At 39.7% G+C, this 22,179-nt stretch overlaps 1 protein-coding gene across 6 annotated transcripts in view; it reads left to right on the top strand.

The window, feature by feature from the left end:
• Nucleotides 1–22,179, top strand: part of dock4b (dedicator of cytokinesis 4b) — an 89,822-nt gene that overhangs the window by 50,421 nt on the left and 17,222 nt on the right. For 4 of the 6 annotated variants that reach the window (XM_026362574.1, XM_026362572.1, XM_026362576.1 and 1 more), the window contains exons 16-41: nt 603–709; nt 2,071–2,224; nt 3,286–3,383; nt 3,533–3,616; nt 4,332–4,432; nt 5,332–5,413; nt 6,082–6,252; nt 7,657–7,849; nt 8,448–8,584; nt 10,084–10,218; nt 10,861–10,959; nt 12,091–12,185; nt 12,712–12,787; nt 13,389–13,489; nt 13,770–13,828; nt 14,534–14,682; nt 14,967–15,052; nt 16,162–16,188; nt 16,616–16,711; nt 16,820–16,880; nt 17,471–17,564; nt 17,769–17,917; nt 19,130–19,216; nt 19,300–19,404; nt 19,658–19,799; nt 20,792–20,958. In XM_026362574.1, coding sequence (XP_026218359.1) covers nt 603–709; nt 2,071–2,224; nt 3,286–3,383; nt 3,533–3,616; nt 4,332–4,432; nt 5,332–5,413; nt 6,082–6,252; nt 7,657–7,849; nt 8,448–8,584; nt 10,084–10,218; nt 10,861–10,959; nt 12,091–12,185; nt 12,712–12,787; nt 13,389–13,489; nt 13,770–13,828; nt 14,534–14,682; nt 14,967–15,052; nt 16,162–16,188; nt 16,616–16,711; nt 16,820–16,880; nt 17,471–17,564; nt 17,769–17,917; nt 19,130–19,216; nt 19,300–19,404; nt 19,658–19,799; nt 20,792–20,958 — 2,855 coding nt within the window. The remainder of the gene's footprint in view (nt 1–602; nt 710–2,070; nt 2,225–3,285; nt 3,384–3,532; nt 3,617–4,331; nt 4,433–5,331; nt 5,414–6,081; nt 6,253–7,656; nt 7,850–8,447; nt 8,585–10,083; nt 10,219–10,860; nt 10,960–12,090; nt 12,186–12,711; nt 12,788–13,388; nt 13,490–13,769; nt 13,829–14,533; nt 14,683–14,966; nt 15,053–16,161; nt 16,189–16,615; nt 16,712–16,819; nt 16,881–17,470; nt 17,565–17,768; nt 17,918–19,129; nt 19,217–19,299; nt 19,405–19,657; nt 19,800–20,791; nt 20,959–22,179) is intronic. The other 2 variants (XM_026362577.1, XM_026362578.1) reach the window with 1 other exon arrangement.

Below are 22,179 nucleotides of genomic sequence, written 5' to 3'. Positions count from 1 at the left end.
GCAGTGGTGATGAGCAATATCGAAGGTTAACACAGTTCAACTTGTGCTTCTCCAGGGAGAGTGAACACACGGAGAAACAAACAGAGACACAACAGACGCTGCCCCAAATGAATCACTGCTGTTGCAATAAAACGAAATGGAGATCGTCCCAGCACTACGCTTCTCACTTCCCGCTGTGCACACATTAGCACTTTATTGCTAAAGCAGCAGATAAATCAGATTACAAGTGTTCATAATGCAAATTATGCTCAGGGCTTCCCGAAATCTTCTTAAAACACAGCAGCTCACATTAATCAGGCCCTCAAAGCCAAGCTTGTTGTTGTTGCTTGTTTCATTTGTTTGCCAGTGGCTGAAGTTCACTGTACATTCAGTTAAGATTAAAGGTTAAAGATGAAAGTTGTCCTGTGGAGTTCCCTATTCAGTATTTCCTACCAGAATGCATTGTGTGTATCACTAAAGCCTCATCAGACACTCAAGTCAAGTAATATCAACTTATTAATTTTACACTGCATGTGGAGAAAGGCAGGACTGTGTTGTATAGTCTGTGCTTTCATATTTTGGATTCAGTGTCTTGTCTATGTGTTGGTGTTGTTCTTTAACAGCTAAAGACAAGGGAGAGAAGAAACTGTTTGGCTACTCCTTTGTTCCTCTGATGCAGGAGGATGGCAGGACTCTCCCAGATGGCACTCATGAGCTCATTATTCATAAGGTAAGGCCTGCATACCCGAACAGCCAGAGAGCTCCATGGTTATTCTGTGAAATTCTCCTCAGTGAACCCTGTCACTGTTGTGCGTCACACAGGAGTCGCCAAGGCTACTCTGATTGAGATTACACAGTGTACTGTATATGATTATGTGAATGATTTGAGCTAAATGGCAAAATGCGGTCATTCTGTTATCACGCTGTTTGGTGTCGAGGGCTGACAAACACCTCACATCACTCCATTACAGACAGGCTGACGGGTTAATAATTAATGTTTACTTATGTAACGTCGTCAAGCTGTGAGGTTTATTTAAGCCATGAATGAGCGATAATGTATGTGTGTGTTTAAGACAGTCTGTACTCAACTTGATACATGCACGTTTGATGTTGCAGTCGTGGTTCTGTATTTAGCAGGCCATTTTATGCATTTTACAGATTTTAAGAGACTGAGAGTCATCTTTTCACACACTTTAGGTTTGGCACATCAAAAGACTAAAGCAAATAAAATGACCAGCGTCCTCAGTTAAAAGCTTCTGGAAGACTGTCTTGGGTATAATTCAGAATAATTGCAGACTATGTGCTTTTCTTAAGTTGCATGCAAAGGGTGTGTGCATAATCCTCAGGCTTTGCAGAGGACAGAATAGCAAGGAGTGCACTCATACGTTTTATTGGCAGTGAGGCAAAACAGTAACCATAAGTCTGATTATTTATTCTGCTGTTAGCTACAGTGTGTTTTGCTGTCTCTACAAATAACACCTCCTGTTTTCATTGTCCACTTATTCTTGTATTGCCAGTTTTAGACCTATAAAGGCTCTAACCTAAGTTTTGCAAGTTTTAGAGGACCACTCTGGTAGCCTGGTGTGTTCCCACCATTGAGAGGGGAAAAGGCCCGTTCTAATGCCAGATGGAAGTTGCTGAAAAGCTCAATGAAACTAGCATGGCCTAGTTTCTCCTCAGTCCCAAAATAGACACAGAAGAATCAGACCAAACTGTGCTGTAGCTGTGGAACTCACACGGCCTCAGCTGTGCATTAAAGCTGCACTTCTGCAGTTGTATCATCCCCGCAGGTTATTTGTCTCTGAACTTTAAACATGCATTTAATTGTAGTTGATAGTGTTCTGTGATTGACAGTGTGCAGTAGCGTTATGTATCGGAGTCACGATTGAAATATAACCCGAGACATTTTTTTTACAGTCAATAGAAATAAGTTGCATACTGTATAATCCTCAGGTGTTGTGCCAAGTGACAAATATGCATTAAAACAGTGAATGCAACTGTATTTTAGCATGATAAATAATATCACATTCCTCTGTTGCTTTCCTGAAAGTCTACTGTGCCAACTCACTAAATGTGTGTCTTTCTTTCCAGTGTGAGGAGAATACCAGCTTGGCAGACTGTTCGCGCTACCTAAAGCTGCCATTCTCTAAGGCCAACCTCCCGTCCAACAATCAGACACTGAAAGGCACCAAGGAGTCTTTCTGGATCACCAGCTTTCTCTGCTCCACCAAGCTCACACAAAATGGTAAACTAGACTCTGGGATTGACATTTTGTCTGTTGAGGTGTGTTTGGTGGCTCACATGTTAAATTGAACTGGATTATTGCAAACAAGTAGCGTGTTGAAGAAGATTATTCACAATATAGAAGTAATATTGGCCGGGATTGTGATCAACATTTCAGTTTACACATTGTAAAATGTGTAAAAAGCCATATGTTCAAGGGAAAAACCATAAGGTAGTGAGAGGTTCTGCGCAAGTGGCAAAGAAGTATTTCGATATAAGCCAGCAAGTGTGTGAATAAACCTGTGAATGTGCAGGATGATAGGAATAGCTTCCAGTTTTCTCCTGCTTGAAGAGTGGGATATGCAGTCATATTTCAGCTGAAGCCAGCATTACCCAAACATAAATGGAAATCTAGTCACTCTATTAACTTACTGTGTATTCTTTACTAAGTTTTGGCCACTTTTTTGCCAGAGAACGGTATATGCTGTGAATTATGACCTAATTACGTTAGCAGTAAATATACAGTATAAACACATAAGATACAGCAACAGGCTGTTAATATCCTGCATTCTTTTGATTGTCTTTGTAAATGTTATATAGAAGTATTGCTGAGCATTGATGAAAAGAACTATATTTGACAGATTGGTACAAACAGAAGCAGTCTGTGCACACAAATACATTCACAAACAAACAAATTTCGCACATAAAGTAGCAAAAAAGAAAAAGAAGACACGCTTCAGGTTGAACAGAATCTGAAGAGACAGCTAAAAGACTTTCTTCTTGAGGCTTATGTTTTATTCATGCATATGTCTGGGGACTCAGGCTCAGGAAAATGACTTTTTATCTACTTTATCCCGCTGCACTTGAAAATGTCATCATTTGTTTGCATTCAGCAGAGTTTTGGGGCATTAATTGAAGGGTGTGGTGATGCTTTGTGATCTGAGGTGCACACTGCTCTCATAACCCTGCTGTTCCTTACAAACAAGAGATATGTCTTAATCATTTCTGCTTGTCTTGCCCATTTCTGTATCTCCTTTGTTTACTAATGTATCTCTGGATCTCCCTCTTCATGTCTCTCTCCAGGTGACATGCTGGACCTGTTGAAGTGGCGAGCCCATCCCGAAAGGATCAACGACAGCCTCTCTAAGCTGAAGGAGATCGATGGCTCAGAGATCGTCAAAGTAGGCGCGCAATCAGATTCTCAGGCCTGAATTGCTTCTGCTGTCCTGGCATTTATAGCATCGATTATTTTCTGATTTGATTTCAGTCCATGGTTGCAGTTGCAGATCCGTTTGTCCAAACCTCCTTTCTGTCTTACTTCTTTTACCAGTTTCTCCAGGACACTTTGGACACACTGTTCGGTATTCTAGATGAAAGCTCTCAGAGATATGGGCTGAAGGTGTTTGATTCTCTGGTAAGTAAGTGGTCCTATGATGATGTCGTTTTAGTTCTTTTTGTATTTTCTGTTCCCTATTTTTCTTGTATTAGTTTGAATCCAACACAGAAAACAGAAACACCAACTAACTGTTGATGAAAGATCTAGTGGTGTAACGCTTCAGAGCTTGCTGAACCAATCTCATTCTGGTCATGGTGCAGTGCGCCGATAGAGCCTGTGATCGATCTCCTCCGCCCTCTGAACATCAGTCTCACACTGACACATGAGCACACTTTCTCCTCTCGCTCTGTCGTTATCAATGATGAAAAGGTCCAGTAAGCCAGTGCAGTCATCAAGTTTCCTTTTTGTGGTTTTGACATCAATTCAACAAGTCTCACAAGTGGACTGATCCTTGATCCAAATCACTGCATCTCACAGCATCTTGCCAAAGGAGAAAAGGAGTGATGGATGCAAAACAGCTTTAGCTTTTAGATGATCTGTAAATGTGAATGATGCAAGTTCAGTTCTTACAACTTTCTCCTTATTTTTTATATATGATATTTTTTCCATCCTGCCAATACGTCTATAATAGAGTAAACTGTCTTTGTCTTGATTTAGCTGCATTAATAATTCCTAATCAGGTGTCTTGTGTGGGTATTAGATTCAAATTCATCTAAAAAAAAATCACTATTTTTTATTTTCATTAGATGTGTTAATGCTTTGCTAACAAAACACCACCTATTTTCTGTTCCAGGTCCATATAATCAACCTCCTCCAGGACAGCAAATTCCAGCATTTCAAGCCAGTCATGGACACCTACATCGAGAGCCACTTTGCCGGAGCTCTGTCCTACAGGTATTTGGTGTTTAGGTCTTTACTTCTTACGCTTGCAGCTGTTCATGGCTACAGGAGCACGTTGAGCATGAAATATCCTAGCAAATATTAGATAACACATGGACAGGCAGCATGAGAAGCCAACCAAGGTCAGTGGTGAGAGGCAGCTCGACTCAGCTCGGTGCATTGATTCAGTCAGAACACAACTGTGTATGAAATGGTTATGGTGCCCCCTGGCTGATGAAAAGTGAATTATTAATTTAGCTGGCTTTTCCTTCCTCTTTCTCTTTTCCCCTTGTCCATCATATCCATACATACACACATATTCACAACCTGCTGTTCACACCAGCTGTCTTCTTCACACTCTATGTACGTGCTAAGATACTGTGCTGGTGCTGCTCCACATACACACATACAGTACACACATGTGCACTGCTGCATCCATCCAATTTAAACTTTTTAGTGCCACGCATTAATTAACACACAAACCCTGCTCGCTTAACAATTTTTTTCTGCCTTAAGTTGTTAATAAGGAACCAAGATGTCATCTAGCGCTGATTAGAAAGAGAAAATGCTCTCATTCATTAATCACTGCCTGCCTTCTCTGTCACCTGCTTCCTGTTGCGTGGAGAGGATGTCTCCCTTGAAATTTCCAACTAGATTCCAAACTTCAGCTCTTTAAAAACACAGCAAGACATTTTATTGGCTGTCGTTATCAGCCCAAGATCCTTACTCCTTTTAAAACAGCTGTGCATTTATAAAAGACTTGATGTGAACTGATGTGTTTTATTTAAATGCTGCATTGCTCCATTTATGTTTGCCAAATCCTGTGGGAGAGACTATGATGTAGCTAGAGGTAAATGGTGAATCTGTGTGTGTGTGTGTGTGTGTGTGTGTGTGTGTGTGTGTCTCTTCTCTAGGGACCTGATCAAAGTGCTGAAATGGTATGTGGACCGCATCGTTGATGCAGAACATCAGGATCACATACAGCAGGTGCTCAAGGTGAGTCATTTGGTATGACGCACTTACAGGGCACACCTAAAGCACACACAGTCATATCAGATTTATTCATTACATTCACACATTCCCTTGCGCCGCCGTCTTAGACACACAATCACACAGCACGCACACACAGATGCATCCAGAAATAAAAACCAACTTGCATACTCTCACAGAAACTCCTGCTAATTTATCTCCCTAGCATCAGTGAATACATCTTGCCACCATTCATTACTCCCCTCCCCTGTCTGTTAAACTGCATGCAATTTTAATCAGCAGAAATAAAAATGGTGTTGGGTATCCACATCATATTATTCTAATCACTCATGCAGATACACTATCACAAAAGCACATTACAGCTCCTTCAGTGCAGTTTCCAACTTATCATTCATGCGGTAGCAGCAGATAAAGAAACAATGACAAGCTCAGCTTAATGTTCCTTATTTAGTTTTGTTTGTCCAAACCTCAGATATTCTATTTATGTATTTTATAAAATCTCATATTTGAGATGCTTAAACAAGCAAATGTTTGACTTATTTTTAATTAGTTTGTGACACAAGTGTGCTTCACTTTTTTGCTTTCAGTTAAACCTCTGTTGATGATATATACAGTGCAATATTAAACATTGCAGTTCTTTATCAGTTCTTTTTTTTCTTCTTTCTGTCCTCCAGGCTAGCGAGTACATCTTCAAGTACATTATCCAGTCTCGCCGGCTCTTCTCATTGGCCACAGGAGGCCAGAACGAGGAGGAGTTCAGGGTCTGCATCCATGAGCTCTTCATGTCCATCCGCTTCTTCCTCTCACAGGAAAACAAAGGCACGAGTCCTGTTGCACAGACACAGGTGTGTGCCTGTCTTTGTGCTAAGAAGTCTTTGACATGCATGAACATGTCTCAATTCCTGTGCGCTTTTATCCATCTTTAAGTGCTTCTCTGTGTGTCTGTGAACGTGTGAATTGTTGCCTGTTGGCGCATGTGCAGTACATTATGTTTTCTCTCCCAATGTCTCCTGTTAATGCAGTTGTGATAGGTGAGAAATTGGCTGTAATTGAATTTCACGCTGCCAGAGGGTCTGGAGTTGCAATAGGAATTTCTGTGGCAGCTTTTCCTTTTTCCAGTGGGAGGTCTGCACAGCAGGGCTGCTGCCTTCATTGATTTCAAACAAAACCAAAACAAACAAGCTAAAGATGCCAAAGATAATCCTAATTACACACCAGAAACAGCTGCTTGTGTGGTTGCATGTGTCTTTTCAGAGAAGTACTTGTATTTTTGTCTCCACAGTGGGTCTTATAATCTTCCTCTTGCCTTCTACAGTACAATAATGATTTAGTTCCTTGATTTCCATTGTGTTCAACTCACCCATGTGAATCCTGAACATATTTTGTTGGTTCTTCTTTTCTCCTCTTTAAAATCTCTTTATAATTATAACAATGTACCCAAGAGACTGATAGAAAGGGTTGAGTCATCAAAACCAGTGCTGTTTAAGTCATTTTTCACCATCATGTGATAATGTTGTCTAATTTTGAAGATATGAGAATGAGATTATTAGTGGAATATTAACTCTGCTTTGACTCTTCACAATTAATTGTATTCTCAATACGTCAATAGTTGTGTGAGGATGCAGGTCAAGCTAATAGTAATCCTAGTTATTCTGGTATCAAAGGTGTCAGTTATCACCAGGCTCTTTATCTGTTTATCAGGTAACACTGTTTAAAACCTAGTCCCTACACTTCTGTCTCAATTTGTGATTTCCTACAAAGGCAACTCTATCGTTAAATTCTTTGTTGCTAGAAAAAAACCTGTGACAATGGAAGGAGGTGTTGCTGAAAAACAGCTTCTATCTTCCGATGGCCTTTATACGATAAATGAAACAACAGAAAAAACGAGACACTTCAGTGAACTTTAGTCATTTTCATTTTTCTCTGGAGCAGCGAGAATGTGACAGAACTTGACAGGAAGAAAAGAACATCAGACCAAGAGCAACAAACACTGTACCAGTCCAAAGGCTTCAGATCACAGAGAAAATAGGGTTGATATGTCATGACTGTATTAGCATCTGACCAACACTATTTATTATATTAAACTTGATGCATATAATATTTTAAACGGTCTGTTCTCTCCAAATGTAATTAGCAGCTAAATAATTTTTTATTAATCCTCATTCAAACTAAATCAAATTATTTATTTAGCATCCATATTGCATCCATTTAGCATCCATACAATTTCAAGATTGCTCTTTTCTCCTCAGGCGGTGTTCCTGCGGACATTTCCAGCTGTGTATGGTGAACTGTTAAAAATCTTCACAGTACGGGAAGTGGCCGGCTTTGTCAGGGAGACACTGGGCAGTCTGCCCACCACTCTACATGCTGACTGCCCCCTGGAGGCTGTCAAACTGCAGTGCATTGCCAAGACTGTGGAAAGCCAGCTTTACACAAACCCAGGTAAGATATGCACACACACACAGATGCGCTGTTTATTCACTTTGATAAGCATCCAAAATGAAGGCTTGTAAACACATTGGAAACCCAACACAGCAAATAACACTGATGAAAAGGATCCTTGCGTATAAACTGTGAACATAGAAGAAAAATATGCACAATAAACACCTAGAATCATCCACAGAATAGCAGAAAATGATCAGTAAGACTTTGTATGTTTGTCTTGCAGCTTGTACACACTGGCTACTAGTCCATATTAAGCTGGTTGTGCACTCCAGTCATTTGAGAGCACACCTTGGCTAATTGTTACCCTATAGTACAATTAACTCAGTGTAATTAAATTATTCCTAATAAAACGGTACACTGAAGGTAATTACTATGCCAGTGTTGTATTTCCAATGTGCTCCTGAAAGGCCATATTTAATAAGAAAAACACCCCTCATGCAAATTATATTGAACGAACTCACCTAATTAAATTTAAACACTAGTTTGGTCATGAAAGTGAAACAAGAAGGAACCACCCAATGAAGGACTGGATGAATGTTCCTTTTATTCTTTAGCATTGTTATGTCTTAGATGTCTCTGTGCGTTTGTGTTGCAGAATCACGCTGCATCCTCTTACCAGTGGTCCTCAGAGTCCTCCAGGCTCACATGCAGGAGCAGAGAGACCTGGTCATGTGTGCCAGCATCCTCACCAGCATGCTCTCGCTTATCAAGAAGGAGGAGAATGGCACAGCAGTGAGTATTCCAGTGATAATTAAGTTTCATTATACATTATTCATTATATAGCCCACCCGGTGATGAAAGAACATTTTGACCTTTTGGGAAGTACCTTCATTTATGTTCTTCCTCAGAGTTGGATCGAAAGACATCACTGTCAGGTCAGTTCAGTAGAATGGAAGCTGAAGACAGCTGCTGGTAATCTTAGCTCAGAATAAAGACAAAAGCGTCAGGCTCTGTTCAAAAGTAACAAATGTTGCCTGCCAGCATATCTGAAGCTTGCTCATGAACGTGTCATATCTCATTTGTTTACGCTTTATAAAAAAGTTTTACACAGGGGTGCTGCCAGACCTTTTCCTGGCTGGACCAACCAGAGGACATCCGCGGTTAATTAACAAGCTTAGATGTGCTGGTACTGTACAGGAGGTAGAATTTGTTGGTTTTAACCAGAGCCAGCTAAGCTAAGCTAGTCAGCTGCTTTCAGGAGCTTCATATTTACTGTGGTATTGATTTTCTTGTCTAACTAAGCCATAATATGACAGTGTTCTGTCTGTGAGTTGCACAGTTGCACGAGGCCATACGAGAGAATTATCATCATAGCAACTGGAAAATAACTTCAAAGGAAGTCCAAGCTAGTAGAATTAGTCTTAAGCAATTTCCTCGCCAATACATTGCAACAGCAGATTGCTTTGTTGTGTCTATATGGTCAATTAGTCTTGGTAACAGGGACATCGGCAGCCGTGCGTTCCAGTAATGAGCCCCATCAATTTAGCAACGGGCATTGTAGCAGTGGCTGTCACCTCGAGCTGTGTGCGTATGCATTTGCATGATTTGTGTGTCCAGGAGCTTGGGTTGCCTGGCTTGCACTGTTTGGTACCAGAGGGGTAAAGGCCCCCAGTACAGCACACACACACACACACACACATGCTGGCACTGCATGTAAAGGGAAGTGACAGCAGTGGCAGCCAAAGTGCCAGTCTGAGGCTCCTTCTCATTATCGCTCTGTCCAAAACCTGTCTGTCTTGTCAGAGGTAGAGGCTACAGGGAGATGCACACATGCAAACACACACACACACACACACACACACACACCAGTTTATCCTTCATTCTCTTTGAGTTGCTTTCAATCCCCTAACCATGTCTTTTGCTTTTGCATACATAGAAGACTATGTGAATTTTTAGTTGTAAATTGTTGTACACCCATACTTACTTGTTCAAGACTAATTAAAACCAAAACGAAAGTAAGATTACAGGTTAAAAGATACAGACTTTAGCTCAGAGGCAAAATAACATCAGATGTTGATTATAGTTCAAGGTCATGCTGCCAGGAAAATGTGAATAGAATGCAAATAATTCATCTCATTCATGTAAATATGGAAGCAAAAAAAAGTCATAGTTTAGCATTTTAAGTGTTACCTTGACATTTTAGATTCATATTTTGGTCTTTCTTTTCTTCTGTATATATTACGAGTGTGTTTCAATCACAAATGTGTGCTTTTTTTTTCTCCTTTGTGTAGGAGCCTGTAGTGTCTGAAGAGGTGGAGCTAATTGTCGAAAGCCTGCTGGGAGTTTTACTGCGGACCATCCTGGAAATTAGCAATCGGCCTCAGTCTACTGGACCTGCCATGAGACTACAGTTCCAAGATGTCACTGTACGTGTGGTTTACCATGTGCAGTGTGTGTGTGTGTGTGCGCTTACTACTCTAAATTGTTTAGGGATTTAACAAAATGTGCAAGAGTAATTATAGATTTTTAAATTGAGCTGCTGCTGTGGTGACTATAATTCCACCAACATTATTAACATTGATGGCAATAATTAACATTTATAATACAAGAGCGCATGAAAGAGGAACGATCATGTGGATAATAACGAGACAGTCATTATCATCATCATTGTGTCGTGGAGACTTAAGGAAGGGATAGGGTTGTTCCCCTTCTAATAGATTTCTCCTAATGTTGCCCCATTTCCTACCAGTTTCCAATAGAAACTAATCAAGGAAATACTGTAGATTATAAACAAATTAAAACAAACGCTTCCTTTCCTAATTTCTACAAAAATGGATGTGCAAAGCCACCCCTTATTGTAGCTTCATGTGTGTCTTTTCTGACTGGTCCTAATCATAATTTAATGCAATTACAAGTTAGTTTTATGTCTTGGTATTGAGCAATTTCAACTGTTCATTTCAGCTGATTAAACCTCTAACATTAACGTTTTATTTTAGATGTAATACAGTGCTAATACTGATGACCTGACGAACTTTCGGTTTTCTTCTGTGTGTGTGTTGTCCCTCCAGGGAGAGTTTGTGGCTTGTTTGTTGGCACTCCTGCGACAGATGACTGACAGACACTACCAGCAGCTGCTGCAGGCGTTTAGCAGCAAAGATGACCTGAGGGTAAGACCACCACATCTATCTCCCTCTCTCTCTCTTCATGTCTATCTGTCTGTGGCTGTGCCTGTTTCACTCTGTACTTGTGTGACTGTGTGTGTGTGGATCTGAAGTGACAGATTTTTAACTTCCACCTGCACCTGAACAGCAGTAATTTAGCCTCTGTGTCATTTATTAAATATAATGTAAGGTTGCTATGTAAAAAGAAATGTCAAAGTCTAAGTGATGATTACATTTGATTAGTGTCATCTGAACATACATGTGCATGTCGCACATCCGTGGCAGGATACTTACTGAAGAGCTAAAAGCAGAAAAACAACAGAAGGTTCACTCGTGTGACAATTCAATTTACTAAATACCAGAAATAGTCAGTTTGAGAGCACTCACTTATTTAAGAAGGACAATTATCATGGCTTAAACTTAGCACTTTTATAAAGAGTACCTAAAGTAAGTGTCTGGAATGGATCGAGCAGACACTGGGCTTGAATAGAACAGATTGAAAAGTGCCCATATTAAAAATGGTTAATGTCTGTAATTATGTGTAGAGCTTTTTTTTATCTTTATTCATTGAAATAAAGTAACTCCTAAATTAGTTGAATATTATAGCTGTTGCTATTTAGTCACATGACACATAAAAAGCTCTCGGTCTCTGCAACTGAGAGAATATGGATTTCTTTGTTTCAGCACCACAGAGAGAAGCATTTCCACAGAGAGAAGCATACACAGACTGCATGTGGTTGTTTCATTAGCTACTTCCATACTGCACGCCCAGTATGCAGTGTCACACTAGAAAGTAGACTTAAATAAAAATCAGCCAATTGATATGAATGATTAAATAATACATGTACGCACATTTCTCTTTACATATTCCCACAAATGAATAAAAAATGTGATTCCACAGCGTGCGCATACATTTCTGCAAAATTTCCTACAACATTGTTTTTGTCTTTGACTTTGCTCCTGAGATGATAGACACATATTTTCCATGTTGAACACCTGTAAGTAGAACTGTAGTTGTAGTAGTAGTAATAATGCACTGTATGATTAGAATATTACAGCATCATCTTGCGACACTATGAGACGGACCATGTCTTGACCCAGTTCTATTGAATACCACGTCTTCTGTGTTTGTTCCAGGACTTCCTTCTTCAGATCTTTACCGTGTTCAGGATCCTAATCCGACCAGAGATGTTTCCCAAAGACTGGACCGTCATGCGGTTGGTCACCAACAAGTAAGACCCCACATGTGAAAGTTCAAACACACATCCACAGAAGATGGAAAAGCAGTGAAGAGATGCGAATGAAGGAAGACAGGAAATCAAACAGGGGCCTTTGCTGACTTGGTATGCAGATTAGGTCGCTATGCAGTGAGGATGTCCAGGCATGGAAATAAAAAAAAACATTAGATTTGTGCTAAAATCACAGCGCTTATATCTTCTTAAAGTTATATGTGGGGCTGGGTCTTTTGGTATGGACAGTTCCTACAGTCACTTTTAAAAACACTCTTAGCTGAATCTTTTATTATAGTCTGAAAAATATAAGAGGACTTTGATGTTGTGCTCAGAATCAAAGGCTAATGCACTGTGTAGGACACAGCACATAGATAATTTAAATATTTTTTAAAATTGAAAAATCAGGTGAGTTCTTATCTAGCATGCCACTTTGTTCTTGTTTTATTTATTTATTAATTTTTTCTAAGGTGACACAATATCTTTCTCCTTCACCATGTCACCTCTTCCTCTCTTTCTGTTGTTCTAGTGTCATCATCACGACTGTTCTCTACCTTTCTGATGCTCTAAGGAAAAACTTCCTCAATGACAAGTTTGACTACAAGGTAGGAGAATGTGCCAGTTTGTAGATACAGCTTGCGCCTGTCACCGTGGTTGGAGATTTAAACCATGCCACAGTACTTCAAGCAAGTTTGTGTCTCAATCTTACTTTTGAGAAGGCATCCGTTAGAGTACCCGACACACTATCATTTGGAGGTTTTATTTAGTTTCTCAAAACAAAAACCTTCGCAGAGATTTAGACATAAAACTGAGCTAAAATCAGTGAAAAGCTTGGGGCAGACAATCAAATTGAAGGAAAACAGACTGAACATATGCTCCCATCCATTATCTGTGCTGCTTATCCTGTTAACCGTTAACAGAACTAAAGAACTAATTAAAAAGAGGTGGTAATTATGTTTGCTTCCTTATGAAATATTATAAGGAATGATGATAAGCATTTCCTATTCTTGGCTTCAATTCAATCACAAGTTATTTTGTCATTTGAATTAACAGCTGGTAGCCTTCACATCTGTTATTGTTCAGTATGTACCACTGAAAACTCAAACATCAAGAATCCATTTGGTCATTTTTGCTGAAAATGCAGGATGGACAAGTCCGTTTTTGCACCCGACTGACAGGATTCTATATTTTGCATGTCATTTTTAGGTGTGGGACTCCTATTTCTATCTGTCTGTCATATTTATCAACCAGCCCTGCCTTCAACTGGAGTCCTTCTCTCCCTCCAAGAGGAAGAAGATCCTGGAAAAGTAAGTACTGTTTGCAAATTCAGACAGTCACTCTCGATATTCTTTGCCAAATATGTTAGGAAGACCTGTAATGAGCCATGTGCTTACTCAACAAGCTATCCTGTCCTACTCCGGCTCTCTGTCAAACTGCCAAACATCCACATACTGTACAAACACACAAACGGTACTGGAGGTCGTAGACAGTATAATGACTGCTTAGCATGTCGTTCTGTACGGCGTCATAGTTTTTTCCTGCTGCTAGCACCCCCCCCCCTTCTAACCGCGGTATTTTATCCTGCAGGTATGGTGACATGAGGGTGATGATGGGCTGTGAGATCTTCAGCATGTGGCAGAATTTAGGTGAGATTTCTCATCTAAACACATGATTCGCACTGTCACTTGAAAGACAACAGCATTGGGCATCTCTACAAAAAACAACATGACTGAAAACATCTCCATCTCTATTCCTCCTCTGGTGCAAAAGTAGTCTTCACCATAAACAGTAAAGGCAGATGAACTCTCCATTCCTTTGTACTTGAGCTGATTTGAGAAAACAAAAAACTCTCATCCCCTTTTCTTTATGCCAAAACTGTCACCATGACAACCAGCTGGATGCCTCACTCTGCTTTCTGTGGATGCTTTTGTTCTGCTCTAATGGATTTATACAGTTTAGTTTAGTTTTTCTTTTATGGCTGGCCGTGCATTTTGTGTATTCAAGGGTGTTTTTGCACAACTTAAAATGCATTTGAAGTCACTTCATTTTTGTTTTGGTTTTATTTGTTTTCCGTATAAATGGGAATGTCTCTACAGTATTAATTCTAATGAATTTAAATGTATTCAATGTGATTATTTAATATTTAATGAAAATACTACACCAAATCATTTGGTTGGAGTGCAATACATTTAAACCAAATCACCAGAGCAGCTTTTATTGTTGCTGAAGGTCCTGAAGTCTGGAAGATTGGTTTCCAGATTTGGCCAAATTGCTTCTGACATAGACAATACGCTGTGTTCAGGGCTAAAGTAAGAGCCAAACCTCTGTGTTGACCTCTGTCTTTCCTTCAGGGGAACACAAGTTGAACTTCATCCCGGCAATGATTGGTCCATTTCTGGAGGTGACGCTAGTGCCTCAGCCTGATCTGAGGAATGTCATGATCCCCATCTTCCACGACATGATGGACTGGGAACAAAGACGCAGCGGCAATTTCAAACAGGTACACAGCTGTAACTGATATTCAATAAGAAGTTTAAATCAGCTTAAAGTAGTGAGCAAATTAAAAAAAAAAAATCAAGGCAGGATTATAACATATTATTATATTATATATAATATTATTATATAATAATAATTATTCCGTCAAACTCTGAGATAATATGATGTGAGCACACTGTTGAGATGTCAGCTCTGGACCACCCATGCTGCTCTTCCTCTGTCATTTTATCAACATTATTTGCACTTGCAGCCTCTTTGAGATTTAATTTTTTTTTTTTTCCCTCACAGGTGGAAGCCAAGCTGATCGACAAGCTGGACAGCCTGATGTCCGAGGGCAAAGGAGATGAAACGTACAGGGAGCTCTTCAACAGCATGTGAGTTAGAGAGAGGAATAGAAACAGAAGACAGATTAGATGAAGGGCACATACATTCACCAGTTTCAACAAAAAATGAGAAATTATAATAAAAATGAGCTAAAAATGAATTTGGTCCATGGAGCTCAACCAACAAAGTGGTAAAATCACAGCAGATGCGTTGATGCACCATGCCATGATACGACTGACAGACAAAGAGCTGTGTATGGAGTTTAATGATTTACTCTCTGCTTTGAAAAATGACCTTTAAGGCTAAAAGCCAAATAACACAGATAAACACATGTAAATAAAAAAACCAACATGTAGGTTGATGAGATAATAATCACAGGTAAGTGATCAATATTCATCAGTCACCTTCATCTTTGCTAACTCCTCCTCTATGGCCAGTATGTCCACTCTGTCCTTACGTTTCCAGGTTTGTGCTCTTGCATGCTTAGACTATGTGCTAACCGCTGTGTGTGTATGTGTGCGTGTGTGTATTCGTGTTCGTATCCCTGCTTCTTTTGTGGTTCTGTGCCTGTTCACATTTTTACGTCCCTCTTCCCTTTACACTGCTACAGAATATTTGGACCTGTAAAACGACGTCCTACATCCCGACGTAGCATCTAAAAACATGATTTCATTAAGTGACGTCATATTTTTGATTCACACTAACTATATGTCTCCTCTAATACCACATAGATGTGAATCAAAGTTCGATCAGTACACATTCGCTGTCCCTGTGTCTTTCATAGTCTGCCATTCTCTTCCCACCATTTATATGTAAAACATTAAAGAACATTTTGTAATATCAGTGCATATTATTAAAGCTATACATAATTAATATTGTGCCATTTAATGCAATGATACATTAGGAGTCATTATTGTTAAATTGTCAATATCTAATTAAGCTTACTGTGATTAATGGAATTAATTAATTCTGGTTAGTGACAAGTTTTTATGATTTTAGCCTTCTTTCTTGCTTAATTAATTTATTGTTTTAATTTGGTTTCTTAATTTACTTTCTTCCTACTAACTCCACTAACCCCTAAACTAACCTGTGTGCGTGTGTGCTGGTATTAATCGTATTAATATTAATTTATTCCGCCTATGCTTCCCGCCTGGAGTAGAATTCCTCTGTTTGGTCCGTACCCTAGGTAAGACGCTCTCCTCTTTGTTCTCTCAGTGTCGTCTGTGTTAGGGGGGACAGGGGGAACATTAATTTCAGCCAAAAGCCATCTGGCTGCGATGTTTGTCATTTGAGATTAAGAGTTATTTGTGATAAAGAATAAAAAAAGGTGGCAAAACAGTATGTAAATCAGCTATTGTGAATTTTATTGCCACTTTGGTATTTTCTTATGTTAACTCCCACAGGCAGGCCAACAAGCATAGGTGACAGTGGTATGACTGGGATTAATTTTGCTTTGCTTCCTTTTCTTTCGTATTAATTTCTGTTTTATTTTTCTTTCTTCTCTCTCCCCCTCCCATCACCATCCCTTCCCCATTTGTTCTCTTTTACCTCTTGTCTCTTTTGGTCTTCACATCTCTCTGTCTTTTTTCTGTCTCTCTTCATTTGCCCTCCAGTCTGCTGAAGAAAATTGAGAGAGAGACCTGGAGGGAGAGCGGGATCTCGCTGATCGCTACTGTGACACGCTTAATGGAGAGACTGCTGGACTATAGGTGAGAGTGCATGCATACACCGAGATGTAGAAATACACATTCATACATACTTCATATATCATATCAGTTCCTGTGTCTTATGCCTTATGTTTCTGTCATCTATCAAAGGGATTGTATGAAGCTGGGAGAAGTGGATGGAAAAAAGATTGGATGTACTGTCAGTTTACTGGTGAGTTACACTTTGCACCCATGTTCTGGCTTCTTTTCTAAAACCAGGTCTTCTTTTATTGACTTAATTAATACTATGACCAGTGTGCTTTTATTTTATTTAAGAATGCATTGTTGAATAAATGAATATTCATAATTTTGAGTCAGTTGAAATGCAGAAATGACACAAAACAAGATTAAATTATGGTGCACAAGGACTAAAAGTATCTTGTTTAGAGTTTGATGAAGGGATAGTTTTGTCTTAATATATGTTATAAGTGCCACATTGTTTATCTTTTCCTGCTCATACAAGCCTGGAGCAGTTTTTGTCCTTTTATTAAGGAATTTAAAGAAATATGGACTTGTTCTTGCTCTTGCCTACTTGGATTTCCTTATATAACTGCAGCCATCTGCAATAGCACCTGTGTGTGTGTGTGTGTGTGTGTGTGTGTGTGGGCAGATGGATAACACGTCACTGTTAATCAGCTGCAGAACTACTGTATAATATTGCACCTCTACCATGCAATAATATGTAACTTTCAACATTTGTATCTGTGAACTCTATCATTTTCATAATCCTCTTTCCCCTGTGATACTTCATGTTCCTGTCAGAACTTCTACAAGACGGAGCTGAACAAAGAGGAGATGTACATTCGCTACATTCACAAACTGTACGACCTGCACTTGAAAGCACAAAACTACACAGGTACGCCTACAGGAATGACCCTAACATACAGTTTATGTAAGTGCGGGTGTCAGTGTGTGTGGGTGACACATTGCACACTCTGCCTCTGTATGATGAGTTATTGGAATGGCCTGTCATCCTCACAACCCCTTCACTTTAGAATCGTGTTTTCCTAGATGTATGTTTTATCTTCACTATTTGCCTGTGCTTGTGTGTGTGTCACAGAGGCGTCCTACACCCTGCTGCTGTATGATGAGTTATTGGAGTGGTCAGACAGGCCTCTAAGAGAGTTCCTCAACTACCCCATGCAGAGCGAGTGGCAAAGAAAAGAGTATCTGCATCTCACTATCGTCCAGAATTTCGACAGGGGGAAGGTGAACTTGAACGCATGCCTGCTTCTGTCTTCTATAGTGTACTGTATTTGCATAACTTGACTGTGAACTTGACTGTTATTCAGCAACAAGACAATTCCACCTGTCAGCTCCTTTGTAGCACACCACAGGGGTACATGCATGCAGACTGTTTTATGCAGCATTACAAACAAGTTTCCCCTTTTGTCTTGGATCTGACTGTTTGGCAACAGTCAATCAAATAACTTATGTTCATCTGAATTATTTTACAGCACAAAACAAACAGAGCTTATGTCACCCCTTATACTCCTTTTCACTCATGCCAGCCCTTTCTGCCAAGAACCACGGCCATATTAAATAGATTTCATTTCATCATTATACCAATGAAAGATGAAATCCATTCACGAGAGGAAGGCAGGGCAACAGAAATAGGTGTCAGTTGAGATCCGACTTGATTTGTACCCTCTTGTTGTGATCTGTGACAGCGAGGCATCAACATGACCTCCATCTAATCAGATCAATTGCTGTCAGATGTAATTAAAGGGATCCATATTGTTGCACAATATCCTGCACCATTCCTCTAAGAAATACTGTGGGTATTGATGGCACTGGTTTTAGTAAAGAATCCACTGTGGGACAGGAAGCCTAAACAGACCTGACGCACCATGCTGTGTTTCTATTCCCCAGGAAGTAGATTTTTTTTTTTCATTTTTCCTCCTTTTAAACCTTTTTTTCTGATGTTCTGTGTTTTTACCCTAACTACCATTACCATTGTTCTGTGCTCTCAGGGAAATTTACAATATGAAAACTCTCTGAACTACAAAAAAACCCCCAAAAAAACATCCAGCGTCCGTGATAAAATAACATTGCTCTACGGAATCATTAAAACTGCTCCCCTCGTTACTCATAGTGCAATTTGCCTTCACATTCACGAGCTTTGCCATCTGCCGGTACTGCCGCACAGGGATTAGAAGGCAGCAGGAAAGGAAAGCTTTTCATTTAATTAGCAAGATGGCTGTGTGTAGGGTGTACCTGCATGAAGAAGTTATATTTGAGTCCCTATATTGTTGACTCACGAGTGCCACCCAGTGGATGCAGATTAGGACCACCACTACAGAGCATTAAACCTTTCTATTGCGTACATTTGTCTCAGTCACATGAAGAACCATGAGATTCCTCACTGTCAGGACAGAGTGAAAATAAGGTTGAATATGTGCTTGTTATTTGTGTCTTCAGTGTTGGGAGAATGGCATCATCCTGTGCAGGGAACTGGCTGACCAGTATGAGTCTTACTATGACTACAGGAACTTGAGCAAAATGAGGGTAAGTTGTTTTTGGCTCAGTAAAGGTAATGTTATTTATGTTATACAGCCGTATATTTATCTGCTCATTGTTTTCTTTGCAAGATGATGGAAGCCTCTCTCTATGACAAGATCATGGACCAGCAAAGACTAGAACCTGAATTCTTCAGAGTTGGTTTTTACGGCAAAAAGTTTCCCTTCTTCCTACGGGTAATAAAATCTCCATATTCTCTCGGTCACATGAATAACAGGTTGAGTAACACTTAAAAGAAGAAAGAGACTTGCAGGAAGAATTAACTTTTCTTATATAAGGCTGTGCCAGTGCAAAGTGACATTCAGCAACTCGTATTCAATACCATTTAATGATGTGACAGGCTCTGTCCTTGGGTGAGATTGCAGATGAGGCTGCAGTTGCCACATTCCACCACTAGATGTCAAACTAACCCCACGCTGTCCTCTGCAGAATAAGGAGTTTGTGTGCCGCGGCCATGACTATGAGAGGCTGGAGGCTTTCCAGCAGCGGATGCTCAACGAGTTCCCCCACGCCATCGCCATGCAGCACGTCAACCAGCCAGACCAGACTATATACCAGGCAGACGCACAGTGTATCCTTGGCTGTAGAAAGGCACATAAACAATATTCATTCCCACTAACATGGATAAATGAATTTGTGCTAAGTAGACACAGTCAAATGTGTGAAAATACATAATATATGTGTATATATAAGTGTATGTACAGGTGTTTACACACAGCATGCTTCGCATTAACACTTGCCTGTAATGATGCACATACTGCTGCACTGCAGAGAATATTGTGCAGAAAAGCTCTGTTAAACATATGGTAATTGACAAACAGATAAATTGTATTGCAACCTTGCAGACATATGTACAAATGTACGACATGCTGTGTTAAAGTTGCTAATACAACATGGTCGCCCTGCTCTTTAAGTAGAGTCACTGTATCTATAATACAGTATGTTAAGTATCCATACAAAATGGGAGTGTTCAATTATTCACACTGATGTATGGGACAACAGTTGGTCTGTGTAGGAAAGAGGAACAGAGATGGCACCATGACAAAAAGAATGAAGAGAGAAGCACGACAGGAGACAAACAAGACAGGAGGATTGATGTTTAAATTGTTCTGTTTTGTTTTTCATTCACACAGCATTCTTACAAATCACTAGTCACCCTCTCGCATACTTACTGTATGAGTATGAATTTGTGTATCTGATTTGTCCTAACTCACTGTTAAAGCTGCTGATCAGTGCGGGGTTTTCTGTAGACGATGGTGAGACTGAGCAATGCAGAAAACACTGAATCACTTCCTGCTCCTCTATCTTCCTCCGCTCCTTGCATTGACAAGTCCTCCTTGCTCTTTTTCAGCAATGTAGGATACAAAAAAACAGACTCTCTCTCGTTTTTTTCATGTGTTCATGAGTTTTATTTTGTGGAGCAACTAATGTGCACAAAAACTTGTTGCATGTGTGATATTTCGGGGCAGAAAACACTGCAGTTTGCACATTTCAGCTCCAGGTATGGTTTTAGTCCCCACTAGGATATTCTCTTGCGCTTTCCTTAACTTCCGGTGCTTCCAGATTTGCAGATCTACGCTGTAACCCCCATCCCAGAGAGTCAGGAAGTGCTGCAGAGAGATGGAGTGCCTGACAACATCAAAAGCTTCTACAAGTTCAATCACATCTGGAGGTTCAGATATGACCGGCCCTTTCACAAGGGAACCAAAGACAAGGAGAACGAGTTCAAGGTACGGGGAACAGAAAGAGAAACTCACTAGAAAGAGTGAAGATAGACATCCACTCACACATGAAACACAGCTTCTAGACACATACTCTATATGCAGAAAGGACAGTGACATTTTGACGTTTCTCTACATCTTTAGTATTATTTTAATTTCTTTTTTCCTCCACAGAAATGTTACATTTTGCTTGACATAAGCTTTTAAAAAAATAAACGTATGGCTTGTTATGATTTGTGGAGTAGCTGCAAAATGCCATGCTAAGGCATGAAATAACAAATTGAAATTTTTCAGTTATGGTGATTAGCATGGCTTCACTGCAGGCTGACTTCTCAACCCTGTTCATTGATCGTAGGCCCGTGTAGGCAGTGATAGTTTGAACCTGCACCCAGGTATTAGTCTGTGTAGAATAAATGTTTTATTCATCATGACCCCTTTATCACCAATTATGCTCAGAAACTCAGTGTGAGCCATGCAGCTTTGCAAAAATAAACTCAGTGTGTTCAGCTACACACTTGTAGACACACACACTCTAAACACATGCACACATCACAGATACTAGGTTCAGGTGTTTAGCATTAATACATACTGTAAATACTTCATGCTGTCATTTAATCTCAATTCTATTACTATTTATTCAAATGTAATCATAATATCACATTTCCATCAGATGTCTCTAGAATCATATGTGAGAATAATGTGTTTGAAATGGTGGCAGGATTCTGTTATGATGTCTCATAATAAAGAATCAAAGAAAGCTGTTTCCACAATTCAAGAAGTTTCTGTTTGCAAAAAGCAACATGTTTGCAGAAAGGTCAAGACTTTTCTTTTTGTCAGATTTTGCTTTCAGCTTCCTGATCGTGAACTGTAACACAAGTGTTCTTTTGTTTTTTTTAAGCCATGTTCAGGTGGGTTTCTTGGCCTTAAAGAGCATAAAATCAATAAAGGGCAGCAGGGTTCTCTAGTGAGACGGAAGACCCTTCTTCAACCTGAGGACAAAGAATCGATAGCACTTGTCAGCACTCATCTGCTCTGCTGGAGTGTCCTTGAGCAAGACGCTGGATGCTAAACTTGAAATAAATTAAACTTTGACTATTAGCATCTGAATATTTTCACTCACCTTCCTGTAAATCCACTAGACTGTTGGATGGATAAAATAATGGGCAGGTTAACTGAGAAGAAAATAGTCAGTAATTGAATTCAGTGGAACTGTTGAATATTTTTAATGAG

The sequence above is a fragment of the Anabas testudineus genome, chromosome 23 (genome assembly GCF_900324465.2).
Source record: "Anabas testudineus chromosome 23, fAnaTes1.2, whole genome shotgun sequence".
NCBI classification, from domain to species: Eukaryota; Metazoa; Chordata; class Actinopteri; order Anabantiformes; family Anabantidae; genus Anabas; species Anabas testudineus.
This window is presented reverse-complemented; position numbering and strand designations above follow the sequence as displayed.